This window comes from Aspergillus aculeatinus (assembly GCF_003184765.1).
Source record: "Aspergillus aculeatinus CBS 121060 unplaced genomic scaffold BO66scaffold_18, whole genome shotgun sequence".
NCBI lineage: Eukaryota > Fungi > Ascomycota > Eurotiomycetes > Eurotiales > Aspergillaceae > Aspergillus > Aspergillus aculeatinus.
Window position 1 is genome coordinate 1 of NW_020291487.1, and position 13,161 is coordinate 13,161.

Sequence of the window (13,161 nt, forward strand, 5' to 3'; positions counted from 1 at the left end):
CGTACAGATCCTGCAGCTCTTCGACGATGATGTCGCTGGTGGATTTGCCGGTTGTGTAGGGTCTTCTGCCTTGGGGGATTGGGGGGGCGCGAGGGAGGAGGCGGATGGGGAGGGTGGGCTTTTGGGTGAGTCTCAGGGGGGTTGTTGCTGTTGCTGTTGCTGTTGCTGTTGACAGCGGCCGGAGACGGAGGAAGGATGGGCGGGATTGAGGGAGGTGGTGGAGGGAGGAGGAGCGCGGGGGGAGCTTGGTGAGAGTCAGGCTGCGGGTGGACATGGTTCCTTTTCTGTCTGCGCGGTGGTTTCAATTAGTAGTTGATTGAGTTGACGTGAAGTGGATGGAGAATTGGGGGATGGAATTGAGTTCAGTGATTAGATTTGGCAACGTTGAGGATGATTCCAGAGTCCAGACGAAGGAATGATGATGACATGTGCACATGTGATGTGACATGTGACATGACATGACATGACATAACCTCCGGGGGGGATCCTCACGTGCCTGTCTACTCTCTACTACATCCACAGAAAACAACAACTCAAAACATCCTTCTATGTAAGTTACCTAGTATGTAAATCAATTGACTCTATCTATCATCTAATTTTTCAAGTAGTAAACCGCAACCCCCCATTCGCACACACCACACTCCCCGTACACCACCCCGCATCCTCGGAGCACAGCATCCCCACCACGCCGGCCACCTCGGCCGTGAACCCGGGCCGCCGGCCGCCCATTTTCTCCGTGATGAGCTGCTTCTGCTCCTCCGTCAACTGGCCCACCAGCGGATCGTCCTCGACCATCTTGCTCCCCGGCGTGTTATCCTGGAAGCCCTGCATCTGCCGCCAGAACGCCTCGCCCGTGGCGAAGTACATGTCCCCGATGACGGGGCCGGGGTTGACGGCGTTGACGGTCGCGACGTCGGCCAGCTCGCGCGCCCACGTGCGCGTCATCGCCTCCAGCGCCGCCTTGGTGCCGCCGTACACGCTCTGGCCGGTGAACCCCAGCGCCGACGAGATGGAGGAGATGTTAACGATGCGGCCGCTGCGTGGGGGGGAGCGGGGCAGGTACGGGGCCACGGCCTGGGTGAGGAGGAGCGGGGCGAGGACGTTGATCGTGTAGTGCCAGTTGAAGTAGTCGGCGTCGATGGCGCCTTTGCTCGCGTCGTTGAGGAAGCGGTCCTTGCTGACGCCGGCGTTGTTGATGAGGATGTCGATCGTCAGTTGCTGCTGCTGCTGCGTAGAGAACTCGGCCTTGGCGACGCTGAGGATGCGCTCGATGGCCGGCGCCGGGTCGGACAGGTCGGCTTGCACGGGCACGCAGCGGATCGAGTGCTCGCGCGCCAGCTGCGTGCAGAGGGACTCGGTGCGCGCCCGCGACGAGTCCGACGTGTAGTTGAGGAGCAGCGAGCAGCCTTTGCGCGCGAGGTTGTGCGCGATCGCTTCGCCGATGCCTGGGTCCGGGTTAGTTGGTTGCGTGTGCCGTTATTGATGTAGGTGCCTGCCTACCCCGCGATCCGCCGGTGATGATGGCGAGTTTGCCTGCGAGGATGCCAGACATTTTGGGTGCTGTCGTAATAATGTGTAACGGGAGAGAGGTGGAGGGGACTCGGGAGAAAGTCAAGACTGTGTCTGTCGGCAGCAATTGATATACTTCCCCCCGGATAATTATTGTTGATCAGCTGGATGCTTGAGATCTCCACTTGCGTTGCGACTCGCTGAATACTAAGTATACACCGGGAAATTCCCCAATCGGGCACACTCCGGCGGCACCACGACGATACCTCAATTTAGTTACAATAAATCCACTCAACAACAACAACAACAACAAGCCTATCCACCAGAGTACACCGTACACAGTAAGCTCAACCCAGTTTAACCCCCTTAAACTTCCTCGCATTCTCCTCGATCGCCCTCTCCACCGGCAACCGCTCCATACTACTCGCCCCAAAGAACCCATGCACGCCTTTCACCCTCGACAAAACATACTGCGCATCCTCCGGGCTGGCCACCGGCCCCCCATGACACAGCACAATGACCTCCTCGTTGATTTTGGCCACAGCATCCCTCACCTCCTGGATGACGTGAACGCTCTCATCCAACGATAGACTGGTCTGCGCCCCGATCGTCCCGGAAGTCGTGAGCCCCAGATGCACGACGATCACGTCGGCGCCCGCGCGCGCCATGCGCTCGCCCTCGTCGACGGTAAACACGTACGGCGTCGTCACCAGGTCCAGCTCGTGCGCCAGCCGGATCATCTCGACCTCGCGCGCGTACCCCATCCCCGTCTCCTCGAGGTTGGCCCGGAACTTGCCGTCGATCAGCCCGACCGTCGGGAAGTTCTGGACCCCGACGAAGCCCAGCGAGCGCAGCTGCTGCAGGAAGGGCCGCATGTCGCGGAAGGGGTCGGTGCCGCACACCCCGGCGAGCACGGGGGTGTTTTCCACGATGGGGAGGACTTCGGAGGCCTGGTGCATGGTTATTTTTCTGGTAGGCAAGGCAAGGCAAGGCAAGGCAAGGCAAGGCGGGCGGGCGACCTACCATGTCAACCACCACCGCGTTGGCATCGGAGTACGGCATCATGCCCGCCAGAGAGCCCCGGCCGGCCATGCGGAAGCGGCCCGAGTTGTAGACCAGGATGAGGTCGGCGCCGCCTTTTTCGATGAATTTGGCGGAGAGCCCGATTCCTGTGTGACGGGGAATTAGTCGCTGTTGGTATGCAGAGTTTCGAGAGAGAAAAGGAAGGTGGGGGTACCAGCTCCGGCTCCGACGATGATGGAGCCATCGGCGATGGTCTTGCGCAAACGCGCGAGCACTTCTTGTCGGTTTGTTGGGCGCATTTTCGTTGGATTTTCGTTTGAGCGAGGGTAATTGGTTTGCAGACAAACGGGAGTTGAGAGAGATTGGGAGGGGTAGAGGATGAATAAAAGAGGAGTTGAGAGGAGAGGAGGGGCAAACCACATCATCGTGCATATCCTCTTCTTCATACATCATTCCTCCACCCCACCCCAGCCCTCATCCGAACATCTCATTTAATCAGACACAACAACCACCACTACTTGTATGAGTACAATGATCAGCACAATCAATCCAAGCAAAATGACAGACCACCCCACCCTCCTCCTAATCGGCACCTGCGACACCAAATGGGCGGAACTGCAACACACGCGCCAGCAACTGCTCTCATCCCCCGTCCACCCCCGCCCATCCGTGATCCTCCTCGACATCGGGCGCGAGCCTTCTCACCATGAAGAAATCACCATCCCCCACCCCTCCCTCCCCTCCCCGTGCGACATCGACATCAAGAACGACGACCACGAGCCCAAAGACTGGGCCTCGCTGCCGCGCCAATCCTACCTCGAAGCCGCCACCGCGCGCACCCGGCGCACCATCGCCCACCTACGCGCCCTCAACCAGCTGCACGGCATCCTCGCCCTCGGCGGCAGCTGCGGCACCACCGTCGCGACCGCGGCAATGCGCGCCGCCTGCCCCCTCGGCTTCCCGAAGGTGATGGTCTCCACCATGGCCAGCGGGGACATCGGGCCCTACGTCGAGGAAACCGACCTGACCATGATGTACAGCGTCGTCGACATCGCCGGCACCAATTCGATCCTCACCCGGATTCTGGACAACGCCGCGGCGGCCGCCGCCGCGATGGCCGCCGTGCAGTTCCGGCGCGAGCAGCAGCAGCAGCTCCCCAAAGACAACCCAGCCGCCGCCCCAGAACTCCAACGGGCCGCCCCGCCCAAACGCATCGGGATCACCATGTTCGGCGTGACCACCCCCTGCGTCACCGCGATCCAATCCCTGCTGGCCGCCTCCCCCACCGCCACGGAGGTCTTCATCTTCCACGCCACGGGCGCCGGCGGGAAAGCCATGGAGCGGTTGGTCCGCGAAGGCGGGCTGGACGCCGTGATCGATCTGACCACGTCCGAGGTGGTCGATGAGCTAGTCGGCGGGGTGCTCTCCGCTGGTCCGGAGCGGTTGGACGCCGCGGCGGCAGCGGGCATCCCGCAGGTGGTCAGTGTGGGCGCCTGCGATATGGTCAACTATGGCCCGCCGGGGACGGTGCCGGAGCGGTTTCGGGGAAGGCGGATCTGGGAGCATAATCCTACGGTTACGCTGGTGCGGACGTCCCCTGCAGAGAATGAGGAGGTGGGGGCGTTTATGGTGGGGAAGTTGAGGAGGGCCAAGGTGCCGGAGAAGGTGGTGGTCGTGCTGCCGACGCGCGGGTTGAGTATGTTGGATGTGGAGGGGGGCGTGTATTGGGATCCGGAGGCGGATGGGGTCCTGTTTCGGACGGTGGAGGAGGGGCTGAAGGGGTCTGGGGTGGAGGTGGTCAGGCGGGAGGAGGAGGTCAATGATCCGGCGTTTGCGAGGGGGTTGGTGGAGGCATTGGGGAGGGTGATGGGTTGTCGGTTCGTTTGATCTTGTAGTTGGGGAGTGTTTTCGGGGTTGTCGTTTTGTGTGTAAGCAGCAGGCCTGGAGGTGCAAATGACAGCTTTAATGCTATGGGCATGGGCGTGTGCTTGTCGATAATCCAGTAGTAGTATGATATCTATGATAGACTGTCCAATTCCCATGGTAGGTAGCAAAATAAAAGAAGACATTATTGAGTAATCACTGCTGCTATCCATAACCCGACGACAAATGACTTCGGGCGATTCGACTTTCTGCCAGCGAACCACCTCGTCAAGGTCCATGTCTTGTGATGCTATTGAGGAATCGTGTTGAATAGGGCATGTCAGCTGGGGCAGGAGCAACGGAGAAGTCTGCTTTACAATCATGAAACCATGATCCAAGCACAGAGCCGTGTAGCCAAAGTTCTTGGACGGCACTAATCCGCCCAATTGGAATCAATGTATCGGCTTGTTCACATAATATAGTATGAGTTGTCCTGCTTTGAAATAGCTTAGCAGTACTTGTCCTTTGCGAAACAACGACCTATGAATGATTTCTAAGCAAGGCTTGATCTCACTGTAGTTACTGTGTTTAATTTTACCGAGTATATTTCGGTTGGAGTAACTTGGACTATATCTAGCCTTTATGGTTTACGGCTTTAGGCTATATTTATATTATACAAGAAATCTTCACACTCAGTACACACGACGACAATAAGTGCTTTTTAATGGCTTTCTCTTACACCCCTCCGTATAGAAGTCCATATTCGGAATTTTATATAACGTGGATCTAGCAAAGTAGGCAGTGAGCAAGATTTCAGCCCAATTTCAGGCGACCTGTCAGGCCATCTTAAGTTTCTATCTACTTCTAAACAAAGTTATACATATTTACAGTGGATATCTTAGTCGAGAGACGCTCGCCCCCTTGCCTTGGGCCCCTCCCTCCCAGAATATCAAGGTTTGGGGAATTGAACGGGGAGCAGGAAAGTCTACCTAGTATGCAAGCCGAACGGAATTTCTGGCCGCGGAGTTAACGGACCAGAGAGACCACGACGGCGTTTAAGAACGCAATCTCCGTCTGAGGAATGGCATCATGGACGAGTGACTTGCTATTACTAATTGAGGCTTCTTGGTCTTCGATCCATACGAGGGGGATAACTACCTACCTAGTACCCACCCGGGGCAAACGCAGCTTCCAAGCGCAGCAGCTCTCTCACCTCATCCTCTTACCCCCGGCTCTACCTACATCTCCGGGCTCCTTGGGACAACGACCATGTCGGCCCAAGATCCCTCCCTGGCAAACTGGCCTGCGGTGGCTAGCTATGTCTCGACGCGCAAGGACACGTACCCGTTCATCGACCCGGCCCACGCCGACCTGGCGGGCAAGTCGGTCCTGATCACGGGGGCCTCCAAGGGCATCGGCAAGGCGGCCGCGATCCGCTTTGCCCTGGCGGGCTGCTCGACGATCCTGCTGCTGGCGCGATCGGACCTGAGCGAGGTGGAGGCGGCCGTCCACGCCGCCGCCGTGAAGGCCCAGCGGGCCCAGCCATTCGTGCGGTCCCTGAAGGTAGACGTGACCTCGGAAGACTCGGTGCGCGCGGCCGCCTCGACCGCGGCCGAGTGGCTCGGCGGCGGCGGGCTCGATGTCCTGATCAACAACGCGGGCTACCTGGAGGAGTGGAAGCCCCTGACCGACTCGGAGCCGAGCGAGTGGTGGCGGACCTGGGAGGTCAACATCAAGGGCACGTATCTCGCGGCCCACTTCTTCGTTCCGCTGCTGCTCCGGTCGCCGACGAAGACGGTCATCAACATCAGCAGCGGGGGCGCCCATGTCATGTTTCCGGGGGCGTCGGCCTACCAGACCACCAAATTCGCCCTCTGCCGCCTCACCGAGTTCATGGACACCGAATACCGCCGGCAGGGGCTGATCGCCATCGCGCTCCATCCGGGCGCCGTCAAGACCGAGCTGGCCATGCACATGCCCCCGGAGCGGCAATCCGTCCTGACCGACACCCCGGAGCTGGCCGCGGACACGCTGGTCTGGCTCGCCCGCGAGCGGCGTGAGTGGCTGGCCGGCCGATTCGCCTCGGTGAGCTGGGACATGGAGGAGCTGGAGCAGAAGCAGCAGGACGTTCTCCAAAGAGACTTGTTCAAGTTTCGTGTGGTGGTTTGAGTCGGAAACCCAGCCTCATCGTTATCCCAGCAACCGTAACAACATCAGTGAGGGCGCCGAGCGGACTGAGCCGTAGGCTGCGAGACATCTAGACGTTGGCGGAGTCGACCTGACATTAGCAGGCTTGGATTTATCTTGTATGCTTTCCTGTCGGTACCCCTGTGCTCTCACCCTCTTCAATCCCAAGTATACTATACCTCAACAGAAGTAGACAAGTATCCGCTATGCACCAAGTACTGTACAGTACAATCATGAACCCCGAGCATCAAGAGAAAAGCAATTAGGTACTGAGATGTCCAGTCCAATCGCACCAACCTCAAGAAAAGAAACAAGATGCAAACCTGTCCACTTCAAGACGACCCCTTCGACTGCCCCTCCCCTGCCCCCATAAGATGCCCCTCGGACTCTCCTCCCCGTCCTCCTCCGTACCTACCTAGGGCCCGACCACCAAACCCCAACACCCGCACCCCAAGCCGATACTTATACCGCCCATGCCATCCAACAGCACGCCGCTGCTCGCCGACAGAAACCCAAATCCGCACTGCCCTCCAAACTGCCCTCCAAAAAAAAAAAAAAAAAAAAAGAGAGAGAGAGAAGGGTGGGCACACCTAAAAACCACCTCCCGCGTCTTGGACCCCAGCGTGGCCCAGCATTTCCGGCCCGCCAGGCGCCGAAGGAACTCCTGCAGGAGAGCCGGGTGGGGTGGCAGCAGCGGCGCACGCGGCGCCAGTCCTCGTCGGCCCGTCGGATACGGCCCTTGCGGGTGGTGGCGATGGTTGGGTTGAGGAGGTGGTAGGTTTGCATGGGGGGCTTGTTCTTTCTTCTCCCCGGAAGGGAGATAAAGAGGGGGAGGGGGGGAATGGGTGAAGAGAAGAGGGGTAGAGGTAGAGGTTCTAGAGGTCTTTGGGTGGGGGTGAAGGATGGATGGTAGGGAGTGGGGATATAGTAGGGGTTTTATGGTGTTGGGTTCGCTGCTGTGGTTGTTTGGTGTCTGAGTGGTAGGTCGAGATGCATGCCTGTATGTACTTGAGGTAAGTTCGTTGCGGGCTCGGATCAGTAACTTGGCTGGATGACGGGTTATGAATCGCATGATGTAATCTAGCACATTGCTACCTTCAACTCAGACATAAGTATGAATGAGACAAAATATGAACACGATTCTCAAGCAACCCCCTAGTCTCTCTCTTATACCAGATTTACTCAGTAATCCTGCTTCCGTCCCTTCCACCGAACACAAGTAGCCCCCAACAGCCCCCCAATCATCGATAGGATCACACTGACGGTCTTGTGGACAAGAGTGCATGGGACTTTATAGGACTTGTGGTTGGAAGTTGGGCTCACTGCTTGCAATCTCAAGAGTACTAGAAGTGCGCAAGTACGGTGATGCTAGGCGCACAACCCGATTACAGTCACTGCGTGCAAACAAACTCATATTATTTATCTTTATGGTATAAAACAACCCAATCAAACCCCCATGCCACTTTTATTCTTGCCGTTGAAGACAATGCTTTTGAGCCCCATTGTTAAAAAAAGACCCCTTTTATTTGTTTCGTAACATCGTGACCATGTTGAAAAACTCTAGCCGTTCAGGGTATACCGAAATCAATGCCGAACAGGTGTGTATGCGGTGGACACAAACAAGAAAAATGCTTAGTAGCGGTAGTGGTCGGCCTTGAAGGGACCGGTGACCTCCAGACCAAGGTACTCGGCCTGGACGGGGGTGAGCTTGGAGAGCTTGCCGTTGACGTGCTCCAGGTGGAGGAGAGCGACCTGCTCGTCCAGAACCTTGGGCAGGACGTAGACGCCGACGGGCTTGCGGCCGGTGGTGCCGAACTCGACGTACTTCTGGCCGAAGGCAACGTCCTCGGCCTTGAAGAGAGCGATCTGGGCAAGGACCTGGTTGGAGAAAGAGCAGGACATGACGAAGGAAGAGTGGCCGGTGGCACAGCCCAGGTTGACGAGACGGCCCTCGGCGAGAAGGATGATGTGGTTGCCGCTGGGCATCTCGTAGCGGTCGACCTGGGGCTTGATGTTCTGGACGGACTTGGCGTTGGCCTTCAACCAGGCGACGTCGATCTCAATGTCGAAGTGACCGATGTCTGAGCGGTTAGCACCTTCTCAAGAGAGAATGAGGCAGAGAACTTACTGCAAACAATAGCGTCGTTGCGCATAACCTCGAAGTGCTTGCCAACAAGGATGTCACGGCAGCCGGTGGTCGTGACGAAGATCTGACCCTGGGGAGCGGCCTCCTCCATGGTGGTGACCTGGTAGCCCTGGACGGCAGCCTGGAGGGCGTTGATGGGGTCGATCTCAGTGACGATGACGCGGGCACCCATGCTGCGGAGAGCATCGGCACAGCCCTTACCGACATCACCGAAACCAGCGACGACGGCGACCTTACCAGCGATCATGACATCGGTGGCACGCTTGATACCGTCGACGAGGGACTCGCGGCAGCCGTACAGGTTGTCGAACTTGGACTTGGTGACGGAGTCGTTGACGTTGATGGCGGGGACGAGGAGCTTGCCCTCCTTGAGCATGCGGTACAGGTGGTGGACACCGGTGGTGGTCTCCTCGGACAGACCGTAGCAGTCCTTGAGCTGCTCGGGGTACTTCTCGTGGACGAGGGAGGTCAAGTCACCACCGTCGTCGAGGATGAGGTTGAGCTTCTTGCCATCCTTGAAGGAGACGAGCTGCTGCTCCAAGCACCAGTTGTACTCCTCCTCGGTCTCACCCTTCCAGGCGAAGCTAGCGGGATGTTAGCGTGGGGACCGCCGGGACGGGGAAAATTCAGTGTCAGCTTACACAGGGACACCGGCGGCGGCAATGGCGGCGGCGGCGTGGTCCTGGGTGGAGAAGATGTTGCAGCTGGACCAGGTGACCTCAGCACCGAGGGCAACGAGGGTCTCGATGAGGACGGCAGTCTGGATGGCTGGGAAGGGTTAGCAGCTGGGTTGAAAAGTCACCGAAGCAGTTCGAACATACTCATGTGCAAGCAACCAGCGATGCGGGCACCAGCAAGGGGCTGGTCCTCGGCGTATCTGCGGCGGATGGCCATGAGACCGGGCATCTCAATCTCGGCGAGCTCGATCTCGCGGCGACCGAAGGCGGCCAACGACTAGAAGATTATCAGGAGGTGATTGTCAATGATTGATGGGGCAACACATACGATGTCGGCGACCTTGAACTTCTGAGCGGGGGCGGCCATTGTGATGTGTAAGGAAGACTAGGAGGGAGGATTAGCAACAAACACGGAGTTGGATGATGGATGATGAAGAGAATGTCCAGGACAACCTACTAGAAGGATGGGGATAGAAAAAGGGGGAGAGAGATAAGAAAGAGGAATGGAGGGAGTAAGAGAAGAGGGGAATCAGGAAGAGAAATAAGTTTGGTGGTGCTGGCGGGGCTGAGCCCAACTTGGGTCCGGAGTAACTGTATTGCCGGTCTCGCCGAATCTGCCTACACTACGGAGTACCTACAGTACAGTACTGTACACTCCTACACTACACTACCATTGAGCCTAACTACGTAGTAACTTACTCGTAACTAGTCTATTTACTGGACTACTGGACTACTGGACTACCCTCTCCCCCTCCACAACAAACCCCCCACCCACTACGTACTCGCCCCTCATCTCATGTCTGCGTTGTCCGAAACCTCCGAACTTGGACGGACATGCAGCTGGATCAGCCTGCGATCTGCTCCGACCCCCGCCAGCAATTGCCAGCGATTGGCCTGATGTCCGCCGAAAAAGAGGGGGAGCTAGTCCAATTTGCACAGTAGCGCCCTCATCCACTGACAATGCCCTCTTCAGGTCGAATTCCCAAATCCTCCGGGGGGTGAACATATCAGGATCGGATCTTGGGCCCCGTGGGATTGGCGGTTCGGGGGGTTGAACCTTAGCTCCAAAATTTCCACCGCCAATTCGCCGAACGCAAGGGTAAAAAGGTTAACGTGCACTTGGCACTTCGGATCTCCGGCGGTGGGGATGGAACTGCACACAACCCAACCCCATACTTAATTATTGTCGAGATCTTTGTTCACAGCGGATCGGTCATGTGTAGTGAACGCGATCCGGTGCTTAGATTCTGTCGAAGATATCTTTTGCTTCTTCTTGCATGTGGTGACTTGCAGGTGAGAGCATCATTGCAGTACTTACTATACTACTAGTACTAGTAGCCATCCAATGTCCCCGACTGCCTTCGGATGTACCGCACAGTAAGTAGATCTATGCAATGGCAACACCCCCTCGAGCCTTGCTTCGTCGTAGTGGTAAATTTATCTGCTGGCATGGACCTTTCTTTCTTCGATCATAATCCCATCTACCCCAGCCATCTCCATTTCTACGGCCAGTATGAAGCTACTTGCAATATCGACCCTCTGCTCCCTGGTGCTCGCCTCCGCCGTGCCCCTCGCCACCAAATCCACGGCCCTCGGAGTCGCCCTCGCAGCAGCGCAGAAGTCATGTCAAACGCCCGGAGGAATTCAGATCGCGAATCTCGCCTGTCGGAATACCGTACGTCTGTTCTAGACCCTCAACAACGGGTGAATGATGCATGGATAAGGATAAGGCTGATCAGTTAGTGCATTGCACAAGGCGGAGGCTGGACCGGGGGGTTCTGCGATGACCAGGGGTAAGCTCCGATGGGCTGTCTGTCCGTCGTCGGCGATCGTGTTGAGGCTAACTATATCTGATGCTAGGATCTGTCACTGTACTTTTCACAGCCCAGATAATGATGATGGTGGGGATGATGAGAATGAACAAGCGGAACATAGTGATGCTCCGGCAGGATGACCAGATGGGGAGAATCACACAATATGCATTCATTGCGTTGCTTCCATATTCCCCATTTGCCTATATAAGCCGTCCGTTCTTGCAGTCTACAATTTCATCGCATCATCACTTAAGGAACTACACGACCTCCACAATTTTGGCTCAGGATCTCGCAAACCAGCGCTAGACACCATCGTTAAACCGATAGAAATTCATCCATCTCTGTGAATGGTCAGTAAGGCCCTAGTCTGAGCAACCAACCGGAACACCCACCTTATCGTACGGCTTCGACGAATCGCAGAATCGGATATCTGTGGCCAGACGGATGACATTATCCGGGTCATTATTGACGGTCGAGGCGTGGATCTAGACCGGACGATCAGCATGTCTTGCAAGCATCGACGACGGCAAACAACATACCATATGGGGCTTATGTAGGACGACGTCCCCGGCTTCGTACGCCGCGACCAGCCAGCGACGACCGTGTTCCTTGGCGAACTCGGCCGGCGCATCCGACAGCAGTGCGTTGGCGGTCATGTTCGAGTTGAAGGCCGACCGGGCCTCTTCGTCCGACAGCCCCGCCTGCTTGGCCTTGACTGTGAAGTCGTCCTCGATCTTTCTGCCCACCGAATCACCTTTGCACAGTGGAGTAGCAGTTAGCAAGCCCGTTGCACCCCCCTCCCAAAGAGAACGACATACTATCTTCCAGATAAATCAACCCTCCGCCGTTGATCTTCACATCGCCGATCGGCACCCAGGCCGTGACACTGGTGGGCTCCCCGTGGCGAATGAAGATCTGATCGTAGTGCACGCCGATGGGCTTGGTGCCCGGGGTGTTGTTGCGCAGCAGGGTGCGCTTGAAGGTGAGGGTGTTGGCGCCCCAGCCGGTGAAGTTGGCGACGTAGGCGTACAGGGCGGGGTGGTTGCAGAGCTGGTCGACGTACCAGTCCTTGTAGTGGGCCTCGATGGCGCGGTCGACGAACTCGGCCGCGCTGTCGCCGCCGGGCCGCCCGTTGCCCGCGACACTGGCCGCCCCGATGCCCGGGTAGTCGTCCGCCGACTTGCTCGGGTTGAAGATCCCCTCCACCGGCTCCGACCCTTCCTTCAGCACCCCCGTCGGCGCCAGGTAGGCGAAGTACCGCCGCCGGGTCTCGAGCACGTCCGCCCGCGGGATCACCTGCTTCAGGAAGAGGTAGCCGTCGGCCTCGTAGCGCTGCCGGAGTTCCTCCAGGGGCAGGTTGGGGTCGGACGGCCGTAGGAGGGCGGCGTTCGAGCTGGTGAGGGGGCCGTCGCTGACGGTGATGGTTTCCTGGAGGACTCCGACCATGATGGTGTTGCTGTTGAGTGGTTGAGGGTCAACACAGGTAGACTGTACAGATCGGGAGCTGCAGTCAGTCTGGGGTCAAGCGGTCCCCTTTGCTTGGTCTGGAGGGGGCTTTATATAGAGAGGATTGCCCCGCGCCACGTCCCCATCATGACGCACGACGCACTAATGAATAAGAAGGCATCGCAGTGCACGAGTGCAGCTTCCCCCGCATTCCGATGGGCGATAAGGCGGCCCTACCGGGTCTTTCATCCATCCAGAAGCCAAACATCACTCAGGGACTGGTGTCTTCTCGTATCGGATCATCCGAACCGACGCAACCGAGGGCAATTTTCCCCACATCCCGCGTGGAAAATCTCTCTTTTCGGCCGCCGTCCCTGGACTGCTCCTCCAATAGGAGAGTGTGGATTGTGGCGGGCGCGGGGAATACACCTTCTTTCAGCCACGAGTGGACACTGTGTGCATAAGTGCGAACAACAACGACCAGGGTACTCCGTCA

The 13,161-nt window shown here is 57.6% G+C and overlaps 7 protein-coding genes across 7 annotated transcripts; 3 read left to right on the forward strand and 4 right to left on the reverse strand.

Annotated features, from left to right (window-relative positions):
• Window positions 1–5: 5 nt before the first annotated feature.
• Window positions 6–1,552, reverse strand: BO66DRAFT_400614 (SDR family NAD(P)-dependent oxidoreductase; the record flags this gene model as incomplete). Its single annotated transcript, XM_025648728.1, has 3 exons — window positions 6–288; window positions 651–1,445; window positions 1,501–1,552. Coding segments are annotated over 3 exons (1,130 nt in total), but the record flags the coding sequence as incomplete, so codon positions are not given.
• A 139-nt stretch (window positions 1,553–1,691) lies between these two features.
• BO66DRAFT_391010 (TIM-barrel enzyme family protein) lies at window positions 1,692–2,909 on the reverse strand. Its single transcript, XM_025647155.1, has 3 exons — window positions 2,747–2,909; window positions 2,533–2,678; window positions 1,692–2,459 (listed from the first exon to the last, which is right to left on the reverse strand). The coding sequence occupies exons 1-3, from the start codon at window positions 2,829–2,831 to the stop codon at window positions 1,857–1,859; spliced, it is 834 nt and encodes a 277-aa protein (XP_025504892.1). The 5' UTR covers window positions 2,832–2,909; the 3' UTR covers window positions 1,692–1,856.
• A 181-nt stretch (window positions 2,910–3,090) lies between these two features.
• BO66DRAFT_410600 (Tm-1-like ATP-binding domain-containing protein) lies at window positions 3,091–5,193 on the forward strand (the record flags this gene model as incomplete). Its single annotated transcript, XM_025649252.1, has 2 exons — window positions 3,091–4,383; window positions 5,152–5,193. 2 exons carry the CDS (start codon window positions 3,091–3,093, stop codon window positions 5,191–5,193), a joined length of 1,335 nt encoding a protein of 444 aa, XP_025504893.1.
• A 471-nt stretch (window positions 5,194–5,664) lies between these two features.
• On the forward strand, window positions 5,665–6,564 carry BO66DRAFT_448839 (SDR family oxidoreductase; the record flags this gene model as incomplete). Its single annotated transcript, XM_025651763.1, has 1 exon — window positions 5,665–6,564. One exon carries the CDS (start codon window positions 5,665–5,667, stop codon window positions 6,562–6,564), a length of 900 nt encoding a protein of 299 aa, XP_025504894.1.
• A 1,412-nt stretch (window positions 6,565–7,976) lies between these two features.
• On the reverse strand, window positions 7,977–9,906 carry BO66DRAFT_372035 (adenosylhomocysteinase). Its single transcript, XM_025645480.1, has 6 exons — window positions 9,863–9,906; window positions 9,734–9,790; window positions 9,550–9,682; window positions 9,370–9,496; window positions 8,711–9,312; window positions 7,977–8,663 (listed from the first exon to the last, which is right to left on the reverse strand). The coding sequence occupies exons 2-6, from the start codon at window positions 9,770–9,772 to the stop codon at window positions 8,215–8,217; spliced, it is 1,350 nt and encodes a 449-aa protein (XP_025504895.1). The 5' UTR covers window positions 9,773–9,790; window positions 9,863–9,906; the 3' UTR covers window positions 7,977–8,214.
• A 1,012-nt stretch (window positions 9,907–10,918) lies between these two features.
• Window positions 10,919–11,359, forward strand: BO66DRAFT_437494 (uncharacterized protein; the record flags this gene model as incomplete). Its single annotated transcript, XM_025651003.1, has 3 exons — window positions 10,919–11,080; window positions 11,149–11,198; window positions 11,266–11,359. The coding sequence occupies 3 exons, from the start codon at window positions 10,919–10,921 to the stop codon at window positions 11,357–11,359; spliced, it is 306 nt and encodes a 101-aa protein (XP_025504896.1).
• Window positions 11,360–11,521: 162 nt separating this feature from the next.
• Window positions 11,522–12,665, reverse strand: BO66DRAFT_372039 (uncharacterized protein; the record flags this gene model as incomplete). Its single annotated transcript, XM_025645481.1, has 4 exons — window positions 11,522–11,560; window positions 11,612–11,704; window positions 11,759–11,973; window positions 12,038–12,665. The coding sequence occupies 4 exons, from the start codon at window positions 12,663–12,665 to the stop codon at window positions 11,522–11,524; spliced, it is 975 nt and encodes a 324-aa protein (XP_025504897.1).
• Window positions 12,666–13,161: the final 496 nt, after the last annotated feature.

What these genes read in the sequence shown, in the direction of transcription:
- BO66DRAFT_391010 (XM_025647155.1), bottom strand. Translation starts at nt 2,831, where the DNA reads ATGCGCCCAACAAACCGACAAGAAGTGCTCGCGCGTTTGCGCAAGACC. An exon ending in CATCGTCGGAGCCGGAGCTG is followed by an intron (nt 2,679 to 2,746) that starts GTACCCCCACCT and finishes CCCGTCACACAG; the next exon opens with GAATCGGGCTCTCCGCCAAA. An exon ending in ACGCGGTGGTGGTTGACATG is followed by an intron (nt 2,460 to 2,532) that starts GTAGGTCGCCCG and finishes ACCATGCACCAG; the next exon opens with GCCTCCGAAGTCCTCCCCAT.
- BO66DRAFT_372035 (XM_025645480.1), bottom strand. Translation starts at nt 9,772, where the DNA reads ATGGCCGCCCCCGCTCAGAAGTTCAAGGTCGCCGACATC. An exon ending in AGTTCAAGGTCGCCGACATC is followed by an intron (nt 9,683 to 9,733) that starts GTATGTGTTGCC and finishes ATAATCTTCTAG; the next exon opens with TCGTTGGCCGCCTTCGGTCG. An exon ending in GCCGCCGCCGGTGTCCCTGT is followed by an intron (nt 9,313 to 9,369) that starts GTAAGCTGACAC and finishes ACATCCCGCTAG; the next exon opens with CTTCGCCTGGAAGGGTGAGA.